Below are 13,764 nucleotides of genomic sequence, written 5' to 3' on the forward strand. Positions count from 1 at the left end.
GGATTGTCGCCAGAAGACCCGCCAGACGTCCCATTTTGACAGGAAACCACCGCTAAGCACGTCTATAGTGGTGCAGACAGCGTCTACGCTGGACGGCTATGCAGTGAGGACAAGTTCTATTCACTAACGAGTCTCGTTTTCACCTCAGCCACAGCGATGGACGGATATGAGTGTACCGACGTCGAGGTGAACGTTACGTCAATCATTGTGTCGTGGAAGAAGATCGGTTCGGGGGCGGCAGTGTTATGGTATGGGGTGGGATTACAGCAAGACAGAGGACCCGTTTGATAGTGGTAGAGGGAAATCTCAATGGACAGCGCTACCGCGACGAGATCATCAGCCCTGTTGTTCTACCGTTTTTGCGTCGTCCTGGTCCAGGCATTACCTTTCAACATGACAACGCCCGGCCTCATATTGCTCGACCTGTTCAGGATTCTCTTCAACAAAACAACGCGAATGTCATCCCCCGGCCGGCTCGCTCCCCTAATCGCTCACCAATCGAGCACATGTGGGAAGAGATGGATCGGCGCCTTCGACGGCAACCACGTGTTCCACAGACACTCCAGGAACTTCGAAACATGCTCCAGCAGATATAGACAGATATCCCACAGGACTTTGTGCGACGCCTGGTCCATTCCATGAGACGAAGATGTGTTGCTTGCATCGCAACCAGAGGTGGACACACACGCTTTTGATTTGTAAATTGACATTTTGGCATGTTCATGGTTTTTTCATGAAATCACGCATTTTCTGAAGTCAGTATGGCAAATTAAACCATTTGAAAACTATCAGGAGTCTTTTATCTGTTGCAAACCGAAATTGTTTCAGATTTGGTAAAAAACATAACTTTGCAGTAAATCTTATTCAATGTCACAGGAACTTTTGTTATTCAGTATATGTTAACTGTTAAGGGTGTCTGTATTCTGCATCCTTCGTAGATAGGTTCAGAACTTTTCAGCATACACATATTTCCATCCCTCGAAAGTCGATATCTCTAAAACTCAGATCTTTTACTCCGATTAGAAACTTCTATTCGTCTTAAGGTATCAGTCGGATATATCTATCTGATTTTAATTAAATTAGTGTTCCGTCCAGATATTTCACTCAGATCTATTCTGTACTACAGCGCTCCTGTAGCTCATAGACTCAGTTTGGATGGGTTTTTTTTACAATCTGTTACATTCAAGTCTTTGAAAGGCATTAAGAAATTATACACACAGTATATGCCTACCCCTTAACCCGGTGAATTGATGCTATGAGGCATTACGTCGCTAATAACTGTAAAGTGTTGGCTTCCATTGACAATTGCTAATCACCTATCAGCACCAATTATCTGTTGGCTTCCCTCGTTAGTTTCCACCTTTTGTTATCTTATTACTTTTGTTGTTCTTACATCTACATATATATGCTCTCTGCCTCATAGCATCCTTTCACCTGATGAAGGAGTAAGCATATGCTCCGAAAAGTTGTGTTCCTCATAATAAAGAAGTTGATTATCAGTATATCATCTTCCTTAATGTATTACATTGACATTGTTATGAATAATTGGAGACAAATACATTTGTGATATATGTTCGGTAAATGTGGATCAGTGAACATTCATCATAGGCACATTTACCCACAACCACACCCAAACAACAGAAACAATTATAGTTTAACAAAAAATATACCTCGATATATATATATATGCCTACTCAAAAATACAATAAATACAAATATAGCGGGCCATGTATTCAACCCGAAACTTTTCTGAAGCTATATATTCATAAAACTGTAATTCAAGTCATAAAACCTTTTATAACACAGTGCCATTGCGGTGTAGACATATTAGACCTCTTTGAAAATATAAAACGTCAACGCCAAAGCATAACCATTTTCGATTATCCGGCGAAATAGATTCCATTGGCGAAAAAGGCAATATACCGGAGAAAATAATATGAATGGACATTATATGAAAAAACTAAGTTATTAATCAAGTATGCATATTTATAGAGACCATTAATACAAATTGTTTAATCAATACGGATCGCCAGTATGGGATGGTCAATTCCTCAATTGTGCTTTATGGTTATGTGTTTAAAAACTCGAGGAATGCCGTGTGTATAAAGGGGACTCATCCACAGGTGTTTTAGCAGTCGGTATACAGTGGAGTTTCGTTATTTACCTAAGGTGCGTGGACATTATTACACATTGAACTATATAGGATCATGTAATTATTTCATTACTTTTATACTTTAAATATAAGTCAAATTCATTTATTATTAGTGTTTTTGACTTATTTATCCTCATCATTGCATTTACAATTCAAAATATTATCATTGTTGTTTCAATTCCAAATTTTAAGGACTTCATATTGAACCTATTCCAAGAAAGACATTGTTTGGCCAGAAACCAGTTACTTGAACAATTAATTATATAAATATGTTGATTTTCGGCTTTGAGTAATTGACGTTGTACATGTTCCTATATTTTTTAATTTGAAACTTGAACCTAGAGCGTTTAAGTCATACTTGTTCATATATTTTTCACTTAGACTGCTTTTTTTTATAATTAAATGCCGATATTTTGCTGTCATGTATCGCTAAAATGTTATCTCTGTTACAGCTTTCTCTGACAACGATTTCCAGTACAATTAGACAGTGTCATTCAAATCTGATATGTACAATGTTCATATGTAAATTGTATCCACGCATTTCTAGTTGAAAATAAGAAATTATTTGGATGTATTCGTCTCATCACAGAGTACATAGGAAACATGAAGATCTATGTAGCCGTCGTTGTGATCGTGTTGGTGAACGTCGCTGGCGTGGGTGCCGTAGGTGATGGAAAGCTGGTTCAAGAGGACAAGGACTACTTGGTGAAAGGACACAATGATGAAAGGAGAAACCAAGGGGCCTCTAACATGTACAAACTTGTGAGTACAGGCGGACTGATAGAACGCATGTGCTTCGGTATCAGTAAGACTTTCTTGTCGTTCAACTGGTTTTATACCTTTTCTTTTAGTATGATACCTTATGTAACTCTTTGTATATGGGCCGGAGACTTCTAATAAGACCTTTTCTTTTACTCTTTCTTCTATTTCTTGTCAACTGTGTTTATTCACCTAATCGGTCAATAATTTGTATTAAGTTGTATCGTAATGATTAAAAGTAGCCACATTTTCAGTGCGTGCGCTCTGGGTTTGTTTCGGTCTGCGTAATTTTCTTTGTTTGGTTCCATTGCAAATGTGACGGGTTTTAATCATTACGATGCAAACTTTAATTGGGATTCTGTCTTGCTTAAAATATGTGTGTGGCTATTTATATCAAAAGTGTCATATTGCATTGATTACTCTCTGCGGGTTTTCTTTCGTAGACCTGATCTTGCCTTTGGAATAGTGCAGAAAACATTTCCGGATACACTGATTCGAAAATTGTTGGAGTTTACCACATTTGTTCTAATAAAGCCAAATATTATTGTATCCTGTTAACAGATGATGGCAGTGACCCTTTCGGCCATTTACTAACATGACTATCAGATATTGTAATATAACATAATTCATTGTAATATGTCCTTGTTATATCAGCTCTGAAATCACACAGATAATATTGACATTTTACAACGAAACGGATTATTTTTTTAAAGACGTTATTTGCAGTAAGTACAAACTGTGAAACGTCGTTATTCCGGAAATCTTACATCTGGGCGATTACTGTAGCAATCGTATAAATATGACTACTACATACTTTATACGGATTTTTTGTCTATGGTAACGAGACGTTTTATTATAGTCAGTATACTGGTATGGCCATGCATGGTATAATTTAGGTTATGGATAATTTGAATCAGACTGGATGAATCATCAAAGCAAGATATTGTTGCTTTAGATCAAAGATGCAAAGGGATTTTTTGTTAGTCATAAAGAATTCTGCCATTGCTGCAATGCTTCCTCTGAAAGGAAATGGACCCATAACACATATTTAAGATAGGACACCCCATCAACATCATTTTAAACCTAAACACCCAACCCATATGTAAGGTTTGGAAGTACAACATAGAATAACTTGAACTAACCTCATCATACAGGGATGAAGAATAAGTCTTACTTCATTTGATGTAGAGCAGCTGTAGTGTCGACCGTTAGTTCTTAAATCCCACAACAGATAGATAACAGACTATTTAATATTCTGGGTGTTGAGTATTCACTAATTTTAGACAACTGTTTTCTCTTCAACGAGGACAACTTCTTGGGAAACAACAACACATTATCAGTGGATGTTGGTATATTTGTGTTATTATTTTTGTTTTGGTTATAAAACCTGAGGCCATGTTATTTTCTTCTAGCATTTTCTGGAAGAAAACATATTGTTTAAATGATAAGTGGTACATACGTGTCACTTAACAAACCAGACCCGTGAAGATCCGGCGTAGAATAGGTCTTCAGCAACCCAAGCTTGCCGTAAAAGGCGACTATGCTTGTCGTAAAAGGCGACTAACGGGATCGGGTGGTCATGCTCGCTGACTTGGTTGATGCATGTCATCGTATCCCAATTGCGTGGATCGATGCTCATGATATTAATCACTGGATTATTTACAGACCGACGTCATATAGCTGGAATATTGATGGGTGCGGCGTAAAACAACAAACCAACCAACCAACTACTTGACAAACCTTACACTTCAATTTCAAACTTGATTCCTAAAAAAGATCATGTATATGTTGACAGAAGTGGGATGACGGTCTGGCAGACACTGCCCAAAAGCACGCTGACAAGTGTCTTTGGGAGCATACACCTGATGGCGAGAGACAATGGGGTGAAAACATGGCTCAGCTCAGGTTTCCAGAGGCTAAGTATCTTGATTTATACAGCCATTCGAAGATGATAGACATCCTGGTGACTGATGGTATGGCTGGATTCACGTCTTGGAATGGAGAAGAGGTCATTGACGTCAAACGTGACTTTTCATGCGCTAAAAAAGGATGGACTGGGCAGACATGTGGTCACTACACACAGGTTGGTAAATATTGGCTGTTTAGTTTAACACTGTTGTCATCAGGTCTGTTTTAGTTGCTCACAAGTAAATAGCACGACGTTTGAGGTACATTTAACGTTGCCATTTTCCAGAACACCGTATCATAACGCTACATCAATGCGTCAGCTACAGCAACACATTATCAAGGTATCAATTAGCATGACACTTTAACAATGCGTCTTCTACGAGGACACTTTATTTATGAGTCAGTTGCCATGGCGGTCCTGCTACAATACATAGTGAGTGAGTTTGGTTTAACGCCGCTTTTAACAGTATCCCAGTTATACCACGGCGTGTCAGCATAATGTGGGAGGAAAGCCCGAAGTGATGCAGGTCTCAGACGTTTACCACTTCGGTGAAACCCACGAGCACGGGCATGGTGCTGACAAACCTAGAAACATAATCGGGACGAACCGGGATTCGAACACACAATCATAGGTTTCTGGCGTGGCCAAGGGACGCATCTCTGAACAGCGAATCGCGGCGCCTTAGACGACTGGGCCAACCGTGCCGCCGCTACAATTCATAAGTGGGTGGATTAAATTAAATATTTATACAATGATACATTTATACCAAATATGATATTCGTCTTATATACCATGACCAGATTTACACAAAGAGCAAGTTCTCGATTGACATTTTCCTTTCTGTATCTAACACTGAATCGCATTGTCTTAAACGAAATTCTATCAACACAATACATTTTGGGTAATCATCAATAGATCGGTTAATATCCGCACACACTTAATCCATAACATACAATCATTGGCTCAGTCGTATCAACGCTCTATCAGTTGAAACAATTACCATAACGCTTCATCAATGCGTCATGTCAATGTTAAACAAAACGTCTATATGAGACCAGCGAAAATACGGGTTAGATCGGTCTTCAGCAATCCATGTTTGTCGTTAGAGGCGACTAACGGGATCGGGTGGTCAGTCTCGCTGTCTTCGTTGATGCATGTCATCGTGTCCCAACTGCGTAGGTCTATGCCCATGATGTTAATCACTGGATTGTCGCATCCAGACCCGATTACTTACTTACAGATTGTAGCTAGAATGTTCAATCTGGCGTTGAACAGCAAACAAACAACAAGGCATGTATGGTTCTCCTAGCCACCAAACAGTAACGAAAACATTTCTGTTTTGATCATAGGTGGCGTGGCACTCCTCCACAAAGATTGGCTGCGGGGCAAAAAACTGCTTAGACTTCACTCAGAAAAAGGACCCCGAGGAAATTCAACACAACGTATGGATACTAGTCTGCGCCTACTTGAAGCCGTATGTTCATTTACATGTTCTTCAAAATACATTCATACATCGATACATACGTGCGTGCGTGCGTGCGTGCGTGCGTGCGTGCGTGCGTGCTTGTGTGCATACATAGGCGCATAAGTCAATAAGGTGGAGGCGACCACAGGTTCCTCGTATGGGTCAACAGAATTAAGGCCCCTCTTTTGTCTGATGGAATATAAGTGAATAATATTTAACCTCACCTCACCTCACCTCACCTCACCTCACCTCACCTCACCTCACCTCACCTCACCTCATCAACATCACATCACATCATCATCAACATCATCACATCACATCACATCACATCACATCACATCACATCACATCACATCACATCACATCGCATCGCATCACATCACCAATGGAAACAGTACTTCGTGAACATCAAAAGATGTCAAAAAACGTCCGATGGTTCCTAGAATGCTATCAGATGAAATTAAGGCTACGCTGGTCAGTACTCGCGATCAAATGTTACGTTAACCTCATATTATCCATTAGCCAGACGATTTCGACGTTAGGTAGTGACAAATGGTGATACCTGGGCCCATTACGGATTTCCCAAAACCAAGAAATGTTAAGCAAAAAGATCCACTTAAGAGGTTATGGCCACCTTTCTTTGGGACAGCAAAGACGTAATACAGCTCGATTTTTTTACAACGGGGAACAACCATGATTGGTGAATGTTATGTCAACAATTTAAAATATAGCACAATTCTATGAAAGAGAAGCTAAACGGCAAACTTCAACGTGGCGTTCTCCTTCAGGAAAATGCTTCAGTCAGTTCATACATGCCGTACATCCACTTTCATCACCAGCACTGCCCCGAGTGACTACCACCAGTTTTTTAGAAATTTAGTGTAAAACTTCAACACCAGGGGACAGGACAGGATTTCGTCTTCTACCGAACGGGAAGAACTGACCTGGGGAAGAGATGGAACACGTGTATTGAACTGTAATGGGACCTTGTTGAAACATGAATAAAGCTCACTACAATATTCCCGCTATGCCAGGCTAAAAACATTTAGATGCCTCTCTCGAATTAATTTCAGTTGGAACATATCATCACCCTTGCATAATGTTTTCTTAACTGAGTAAGTGAGCGAGTAGGCTTCCTTATAGCCATATTCAGCTTTTGGGCACAGCGGGGTAGTGGAGGGGGTGCGTATAACCTTCATTTGATGCCTCCCCAACACTGGTAATAGAACCTGAGATTCGGCGGGACGAACCATTGCTTTAATCACTTGATTTACATCGATCCTCTCTCAAGCAATAATGTATGAAATATGTTCAGAAAGTGTCTCTAATTATTTATCTTAATATCTTAATCAGATATGATCAGTTTTATTATCAGCTGAAGTCAACTGAATGAGAGAAATTGTATATCATATCACACAAATGTATCAAGGCGACTATGCTTGTCGTAAGAGGCGACTAACGGGATCGGGTGGTCAGGTTCGCTGACTTGGTTGATGCATGTCATCGATCCAAATTACGTGGGTCGATGCTCATGATATCAATCACTGAATTGCCTGGTCCAGACTCGATTATTTACAGACCGTATTTACAGATCAGGGTAATGGAAATGTTGTCACACTCTGTTATCCTGCCTGGTGCTGGTTAGAGAAGCCTGTATATACAGTAGCACTGACATGACTCTCAATCAAATAGTACAAAATTAGCAGCCACGTAAGGGATCTATTTTTACACAAAATACACGCTAGTTTCCAATCACAATTACATAATGTAAATAGTTGATTCCCCCTATTACAGGATATAATATGTGAACAATTAAAGTGAAATATTTAACACTGTTGAGGTTTATGAATGAAGTTAGTGTTGGTCACCTTTCCTCGATAATATTCAACATGTACTGTTGTTAAAGAAATGCGCTTATCTCTTCTCTCATTGACTTACTTGGCGTTCAAAGATATGTAGATATCTGTCTCCGTATACGTATATGAATTTGAAGCTGTGAGGAATTGTACTTATGTTATGCCTGTTTATTTTATTGTGTTAGCCACATGTAGTTGAATTTATCTTACCTAAATGTCAGAATGATATCTGATTGGTCCACAAGATCTTGATCAAACACTGTGTATCGCGTCTTGGAGGGGAATACATTTCTCAGAGGGGAAATCAATCTCTTATACCCCGCCGAGAGCAAGTCAAGCTGGACGTGGATTTCTGAGAGGCAGAATAAATCCCCAATGCCCGGCTTCAAAACAAAAAGCCTCACGCATTTTCCAAGTTAATGGCAGTCACGTGACACAGCGCAAGCTAACGTCAGCTTAATGGAACAGGTGTTTTCTATCAATTTTGAATTTGCTTGAATTATTTTATAACGTCATATTTATTCATGTCGGTAGGATAAATTCGTTGTAGCAGGATCACTTGGGGTTCATTGGGTTATATGCGACCCTCGTTGGCTCGTGGTATAAACCCTGTCGCAGGACGCATAAAACCCCATGTACCCCGAGTGATCCTGCTTCAACGTAAGAATATAATAGAGGAAGTACACCAAGACCACTGCCTTATTACTTAGTTACTTTGTTAAGGATAAGAAACAGAACGGCATCCTTTTGAGTGAATGAGTTGGGTTTAACGCCGCTTTTAGCAGTATTCCAGTTATATCACGGCGAGTCAGCTTAATGTGGGAGGAAAGCCCGAAGTGATGAAGATCACAGACGTTTACCACTGCGGTGAAACCCACGAGCACGGGTATGGTGTTGAAAAACCTAACCTTGAAACATAATCGGGGCGAACCGGAATCGAACCCAATAATCATAGGTTTCTGGCGTGCCCAAGGGGGTACAACTGAAATTCTGTTCAAAGTTGAGTTGCACCCATCTCACACATTCACATTTTAATGCATTGTCTATGTACGTTTTAGCGGTAATCTGGAAGGAGAGGATGCCTTTAAGAAGGGAACAGCATGTTCCGCCTGTGAAGGAAGTGACAAATGTGAAGATGGCCTTTGTGTTGGTATGTCAACTGTGTTCCGTACCGTACATCAATACATAGATACATGTTTATTTGTGTATCCATTTACTTTTTATCCGTTATATCGTACATGCTGCTTGAAGTCCGTTATGAAAGTATTGTTGGTTGTATCTTGATGACTGGTATTTTATATTCTATAAATCATTGTACTTATTTGCCTCACTTCGTGCAAGCATTCATTATTGCTCGTATCTGTTGTATGAAATGTCTGTTTGAAAAAGATTTTTGACATGATCCTTGTGTTATATAATTCTTTTGCATACATAAGTACATACTTCGTGGTTTATATTCGAAAGTGACATTGCCATTCATTTCTTTTCAGCCTCATAAAGAGAATATGACATGGACGAACTCAAGTGCGCAAGGCATCCGACTTCTTGATTTGTGTTCTAAGCTACCTGAGTCGTGATCAGAAAAGTAGTTCCAAAAAGAGCTCTTGAAATAAACAAATAGTCCAAAACCTGCCAATGTCTTCAGTAATTCATATTTTGCATCTCACAGTCCCACATGTGTATAATTATAGCTTGTTTATTTGTTTGTTTGTTACGCCGCAGTGAGCATAATTCCAGCTGTATCACGGCTGCAAGACACGAAAACCAATGTTTCACGCCGTTGGGGTACATTGACACACAATCATCCAAGTCACATCCTGACCACCCGAACCCCATTTTAATCGGTTCTTCCGACAGGCAATGGGGAAAGGGGACCTCTTCAGAACCTTATCACCTTAGGGGTTGCGAAAATAGAGGAGTGTGGACCTGCCCACCAAGGTGCAATGTGGTGTGGTATCGTGAACGCTGGTCTTTTTCAATTGTACAGTCAGGTAACCAATTACTCTTATTCAAAGAGGGGCGGTCAAGTAGCCAGCCTAGTGGTTAAAGCGTTCGCTCGTCACGCCGAAGACCCGGGTTCGATTCCCGACATGGGTACAATGTGTGAAGCCCATTTCTGGTGTCCCCCGCCGTGATATTGATGGAAAATTGCTAAAAGCGACGTAAAACCTTACTCAGTCACCCATTCACTCATTGACCAGCAGAAACTGGCCACATGGAAAAAGCTATTGTTTTAGCTAGGTGTTTGTGACGGGTGCTACCGGTGGGGCAGGCTACGCTCAACTCTCCGCAAACACCTGCTGTTTTTATCACTTTTTTTATAGTGATTCATACACATGCATGCTTACGACAGAGTCGGAATCGTCCATTTGATATTTGTCTCCTGTATTTAGACAGTGTAACAGGCATTTGTGAAAATAACTTCAGTAACACCAACACACACGTTGTCGTAATAAGCTTCAGTGAGTGAGTCTCTATGGGGTTTTATGTCTCTTTAAAAATTATCACAGGTATATCATTGTTAGGGAAAGCAGTAACGCGTGTTGAAGACGTTTGCCACTTATGTGAGCTCCATGAGAAGGGGCATGGTGTTTACAAACCAAGGATCATAATTACCAAGTACAAATTACCAATTTTGGATTTGAACGCAATCAGCGGATCCTGACGCAACAAAGGGACATTAGTCCGTTCTACGAATTCCAGTCGCATTGGGCGACATGTCCACCCGTGCCCCACACCTTTACACATACGAAAGCCAGACCCGTTCCATCATTTTGATGCTTTTGAGTACCAAAAATCAAGAATCCGTTACATCATTTGAAAAAGGTCTATATCTGTTTCATTGTCGCCCCCATGGTGCATTGTGGTAAAAGGCGACTTCGCTTGTAGCAAGAGGGGAATAACGGGATCGGGCGGTCAGGCTCGCTGGCTTGGTTGATTGACGTCATTGTATCCCAATTGCTTGGATCGATGCTTGTGATATCAATCACTGGATTATCTGGTCCATACTCGATTATTTACCGCCGTCATATAGCTGAAATATTGCTGAGGGCGGCGTTAAACAACAAACAAACAAACACATTGCGGTAAACAATTCAAAGCAAGATTTCCATTATATGGTTTACGGATCTACTTAAAAAAGTAGGGTCGATGGTCGAACATGCTCGAGTATGCAGTGTAATATAGCTCTAGCTCTAGCTCAGTACCATTCTATTAAAATAAATGACCTGGTCCTGACACCAGATATCCTGGGATGGTCGAAATAGAACAATAGGGTTCTGTTGTATGATAATGTATTATACTGATGGCATGACCTGTAGATGAACACCAATTTCTAAAACACGTGCTTTAACATGTGCTATTTGATCTTTGCCTTTGTATTTCCTTTAAAGACGTTGGCTACAACAGTTCGTGCGCACCTCAGATCACGCCGTTGCACGCGAGTTTACCGTGACGAATTACCTCCCTTGACGCGCCCTGTCTTCTACATAATTGGTGGTAGAAGCAACAACATGTCCGTTTAGGATTGTGGAAACCTGCAACATGTACCTTTGCTATCCTTCCCAAAGATGAGCCGATAAGTTATAAAAAATAACTGTTCCAATGCATCTCTGAATTTTCAGATTCAGTGGGAAAACAGCGTGTAGAGTTCCTACACATTATTTTATTAACTTGGCACATTTTATTCTCCTCCCTGAATTTCTCAAATATTCTTTCTTTCTGTTTTTGGTACGAGAAGCATAGCTATTTATGATTAATTAATTGCTATTAATGGATAAATGGAAAGCATTGTAGAACATCAAACCTATTATGTTATATCTAAACAATACTCAATGACAAGCATAATATGTGATTGATTATATCTAGATGAGTTATCTCCTTTTCAAGTATCAAGATGGACATCCCTAGCTTTCTTTGTGCATGCAAATACTCAAAATTTTGCGTCGAGACCTACAGATTTTTTCTAAATTTATTATGTTTGGTTGATATTGTACATTATGTGTGAAAATGTTGCTATTTTCCCTCGATTGTTTCTATTTTTTACCCTTTTTTCACCATACTTGTATGTAGTTAACAAACTTAAATAGTAATAAATACTACAAAGTAAGTTTATTTACACTAGTAGGTTAATGTATTTCAAGGAGTCAGCTAAAGCAATTTTTTATAGTGATGGTATATCATGTCATTTGACGCCTACCCCACTATACGTGGGTGCCACCTTCAAAAAAATATAGCGTGGAAAGGTATTGTGGGTTTTCTTTATTCGGTACAAGTATACTATACACTCGCTTCATGTTACATCTCAGAGCGTTGTAGTGGGTTTCACTTATTGTGTCCAACGTCTTTAAGATCAGTTTTACGTGAGATTGGATACTAAGTACTAAGTTTCAACATAATTGCATGCATGACAATCCGTATTTATTAGGGGAAAAAAGTTAAAATTTAGGTGAGGTCAAATGGAGTTTAACATCGCGTTCAAAATTATTGCACTAACATAGCGACGTGTGTGTGTGTGTGTGTGTGTGTGTGTACTAGTCCGGACTGATGCCGATTTTTTATAGTGCCGGCCCACTGAGATACCATGCCACAGTTTAACATAAATACCCCAATCAGACATAGTATACTGACTCCAGGCCGATAAGTCCCTATTTTAGCCCCTTTATGTCGAGCGCCAGACAGAGTAACACTACTTTTAACGTCTTTTGGTACGACGCGGCCGGGTATCGAACCCCCGACCATCTGTTCTCTGAGCGGGCGCTCTACCACTAGACCACGGAGGCGGTGTAAAAATATCAGGATAAACTATGTCTCGATGTGTGTGTTTCTGTAGACAAATGTGGATGCAAATGATTTGGCACTATATTATTATTTGGGCAATTCACGCAGACATACGCGGTTTCTTTAGTTACTTAATTGAGGGAAATTACGTCTTAAATACCAATTATTTTAGGAATAATATCATATGATAAAGGGATTATTATCGTCGTGTATTTCCGTATCGCAAATATCAAATATTAGGAATAAAAACTATGTATTACGCTCCAAAGACTCTGCTGTTGAAGCTGAAGAGTGTTCTGAAACGGCCCCTGAACTGAAGTGCAGCCAGGTTCAAGGCACGCAGACGTCAAAGCGTCAAGTTATCGCTTCCCGTTTCTTGATGGGAGAGCTGTGCAGGATATTGTGGATGGAAACGCAATTCAATCTGGTGTGTTAAAATATTTCGACGTAAGACATCGGAAAATACAGAATAACCATAAACAACACAAATCTAATATTCCTACGTCGTATTCGACAAACATTAGTGAGAGTTACCTCCCTTCCACCAGCATGGCCAATGTGTCGTCGGGAAAATATAACGAGATTTACAATAGTTTGAAACGTATGCGTTAGCTATTTTAACATACAATGATAATAATATAAACATAAATTAAAGAGACAAATTAGGCCCACACACTGTTGCATCTGTACCCTGAAATAGGTCAAACATTCACTTCTGGAATTGCTTAGTGCCCAAGGTTTTGAACCAGGCTCCCAACATTGTTCATACCAATTACACCGACCACTCTGAATAGTACACCACGAGGCCCCTTATTGTAAACGTTATTGGCAACATGGACGACAT

At 39.9% G+C, this 13,764-nt stretch overlaps 1 protein-coding gene across 1 annotated transcript; it reads left to right on the forward strand.

Moving 5' to 3' along the window:
• The first annotated feature begins 2,114 nt into the window (after positions 1 to 2,114).
• LOC139478977 (peptidase inhibitor 16-like) lies at positions 2,115 to 9,771 on the forward strand. Its single transcript, XM_071261698.1, has 6 exons — positions 2,115 to 2,169; positions 2,742 to 2,914; positions 4,707 to 4,994; positions 6,170 to 6,294; positions 9,200 to 9,291; positions 9,632 to 9,771. The coding sequence occupies exons 2-6, from the start codon at positions 2,756 to 2,758 to the stop codon at positions 9,637 to 9,639; spliced, it is 672 nt and encodes a 223-aa protein (XP_071117799.1). The 5' UTR covers positions 2,115 to 2,169; positions 2,742 to 2,755; the 3' UTR covers positions 9,640 to 9,771.
• Positions 9,772 to 13,764: the final 3,993 nt, after the last annotated feature.

Source organism: Haliotis cracherodii, unplaced genomic scaffold, assembly GCF_022045235.1.
Source record: "Haliotis cracherodii isolate W230 unplaced genomic scaffold, xgHalCrac1.p SCAF_4, whole genome shotgun sequence".
NCBI classification, from domain to species: Eukaryota; Metazoa; Mollusca; class Gastropoda; order Lepetellida; family Haliotidae; genus Haliotis; species Haliotis cracherodii.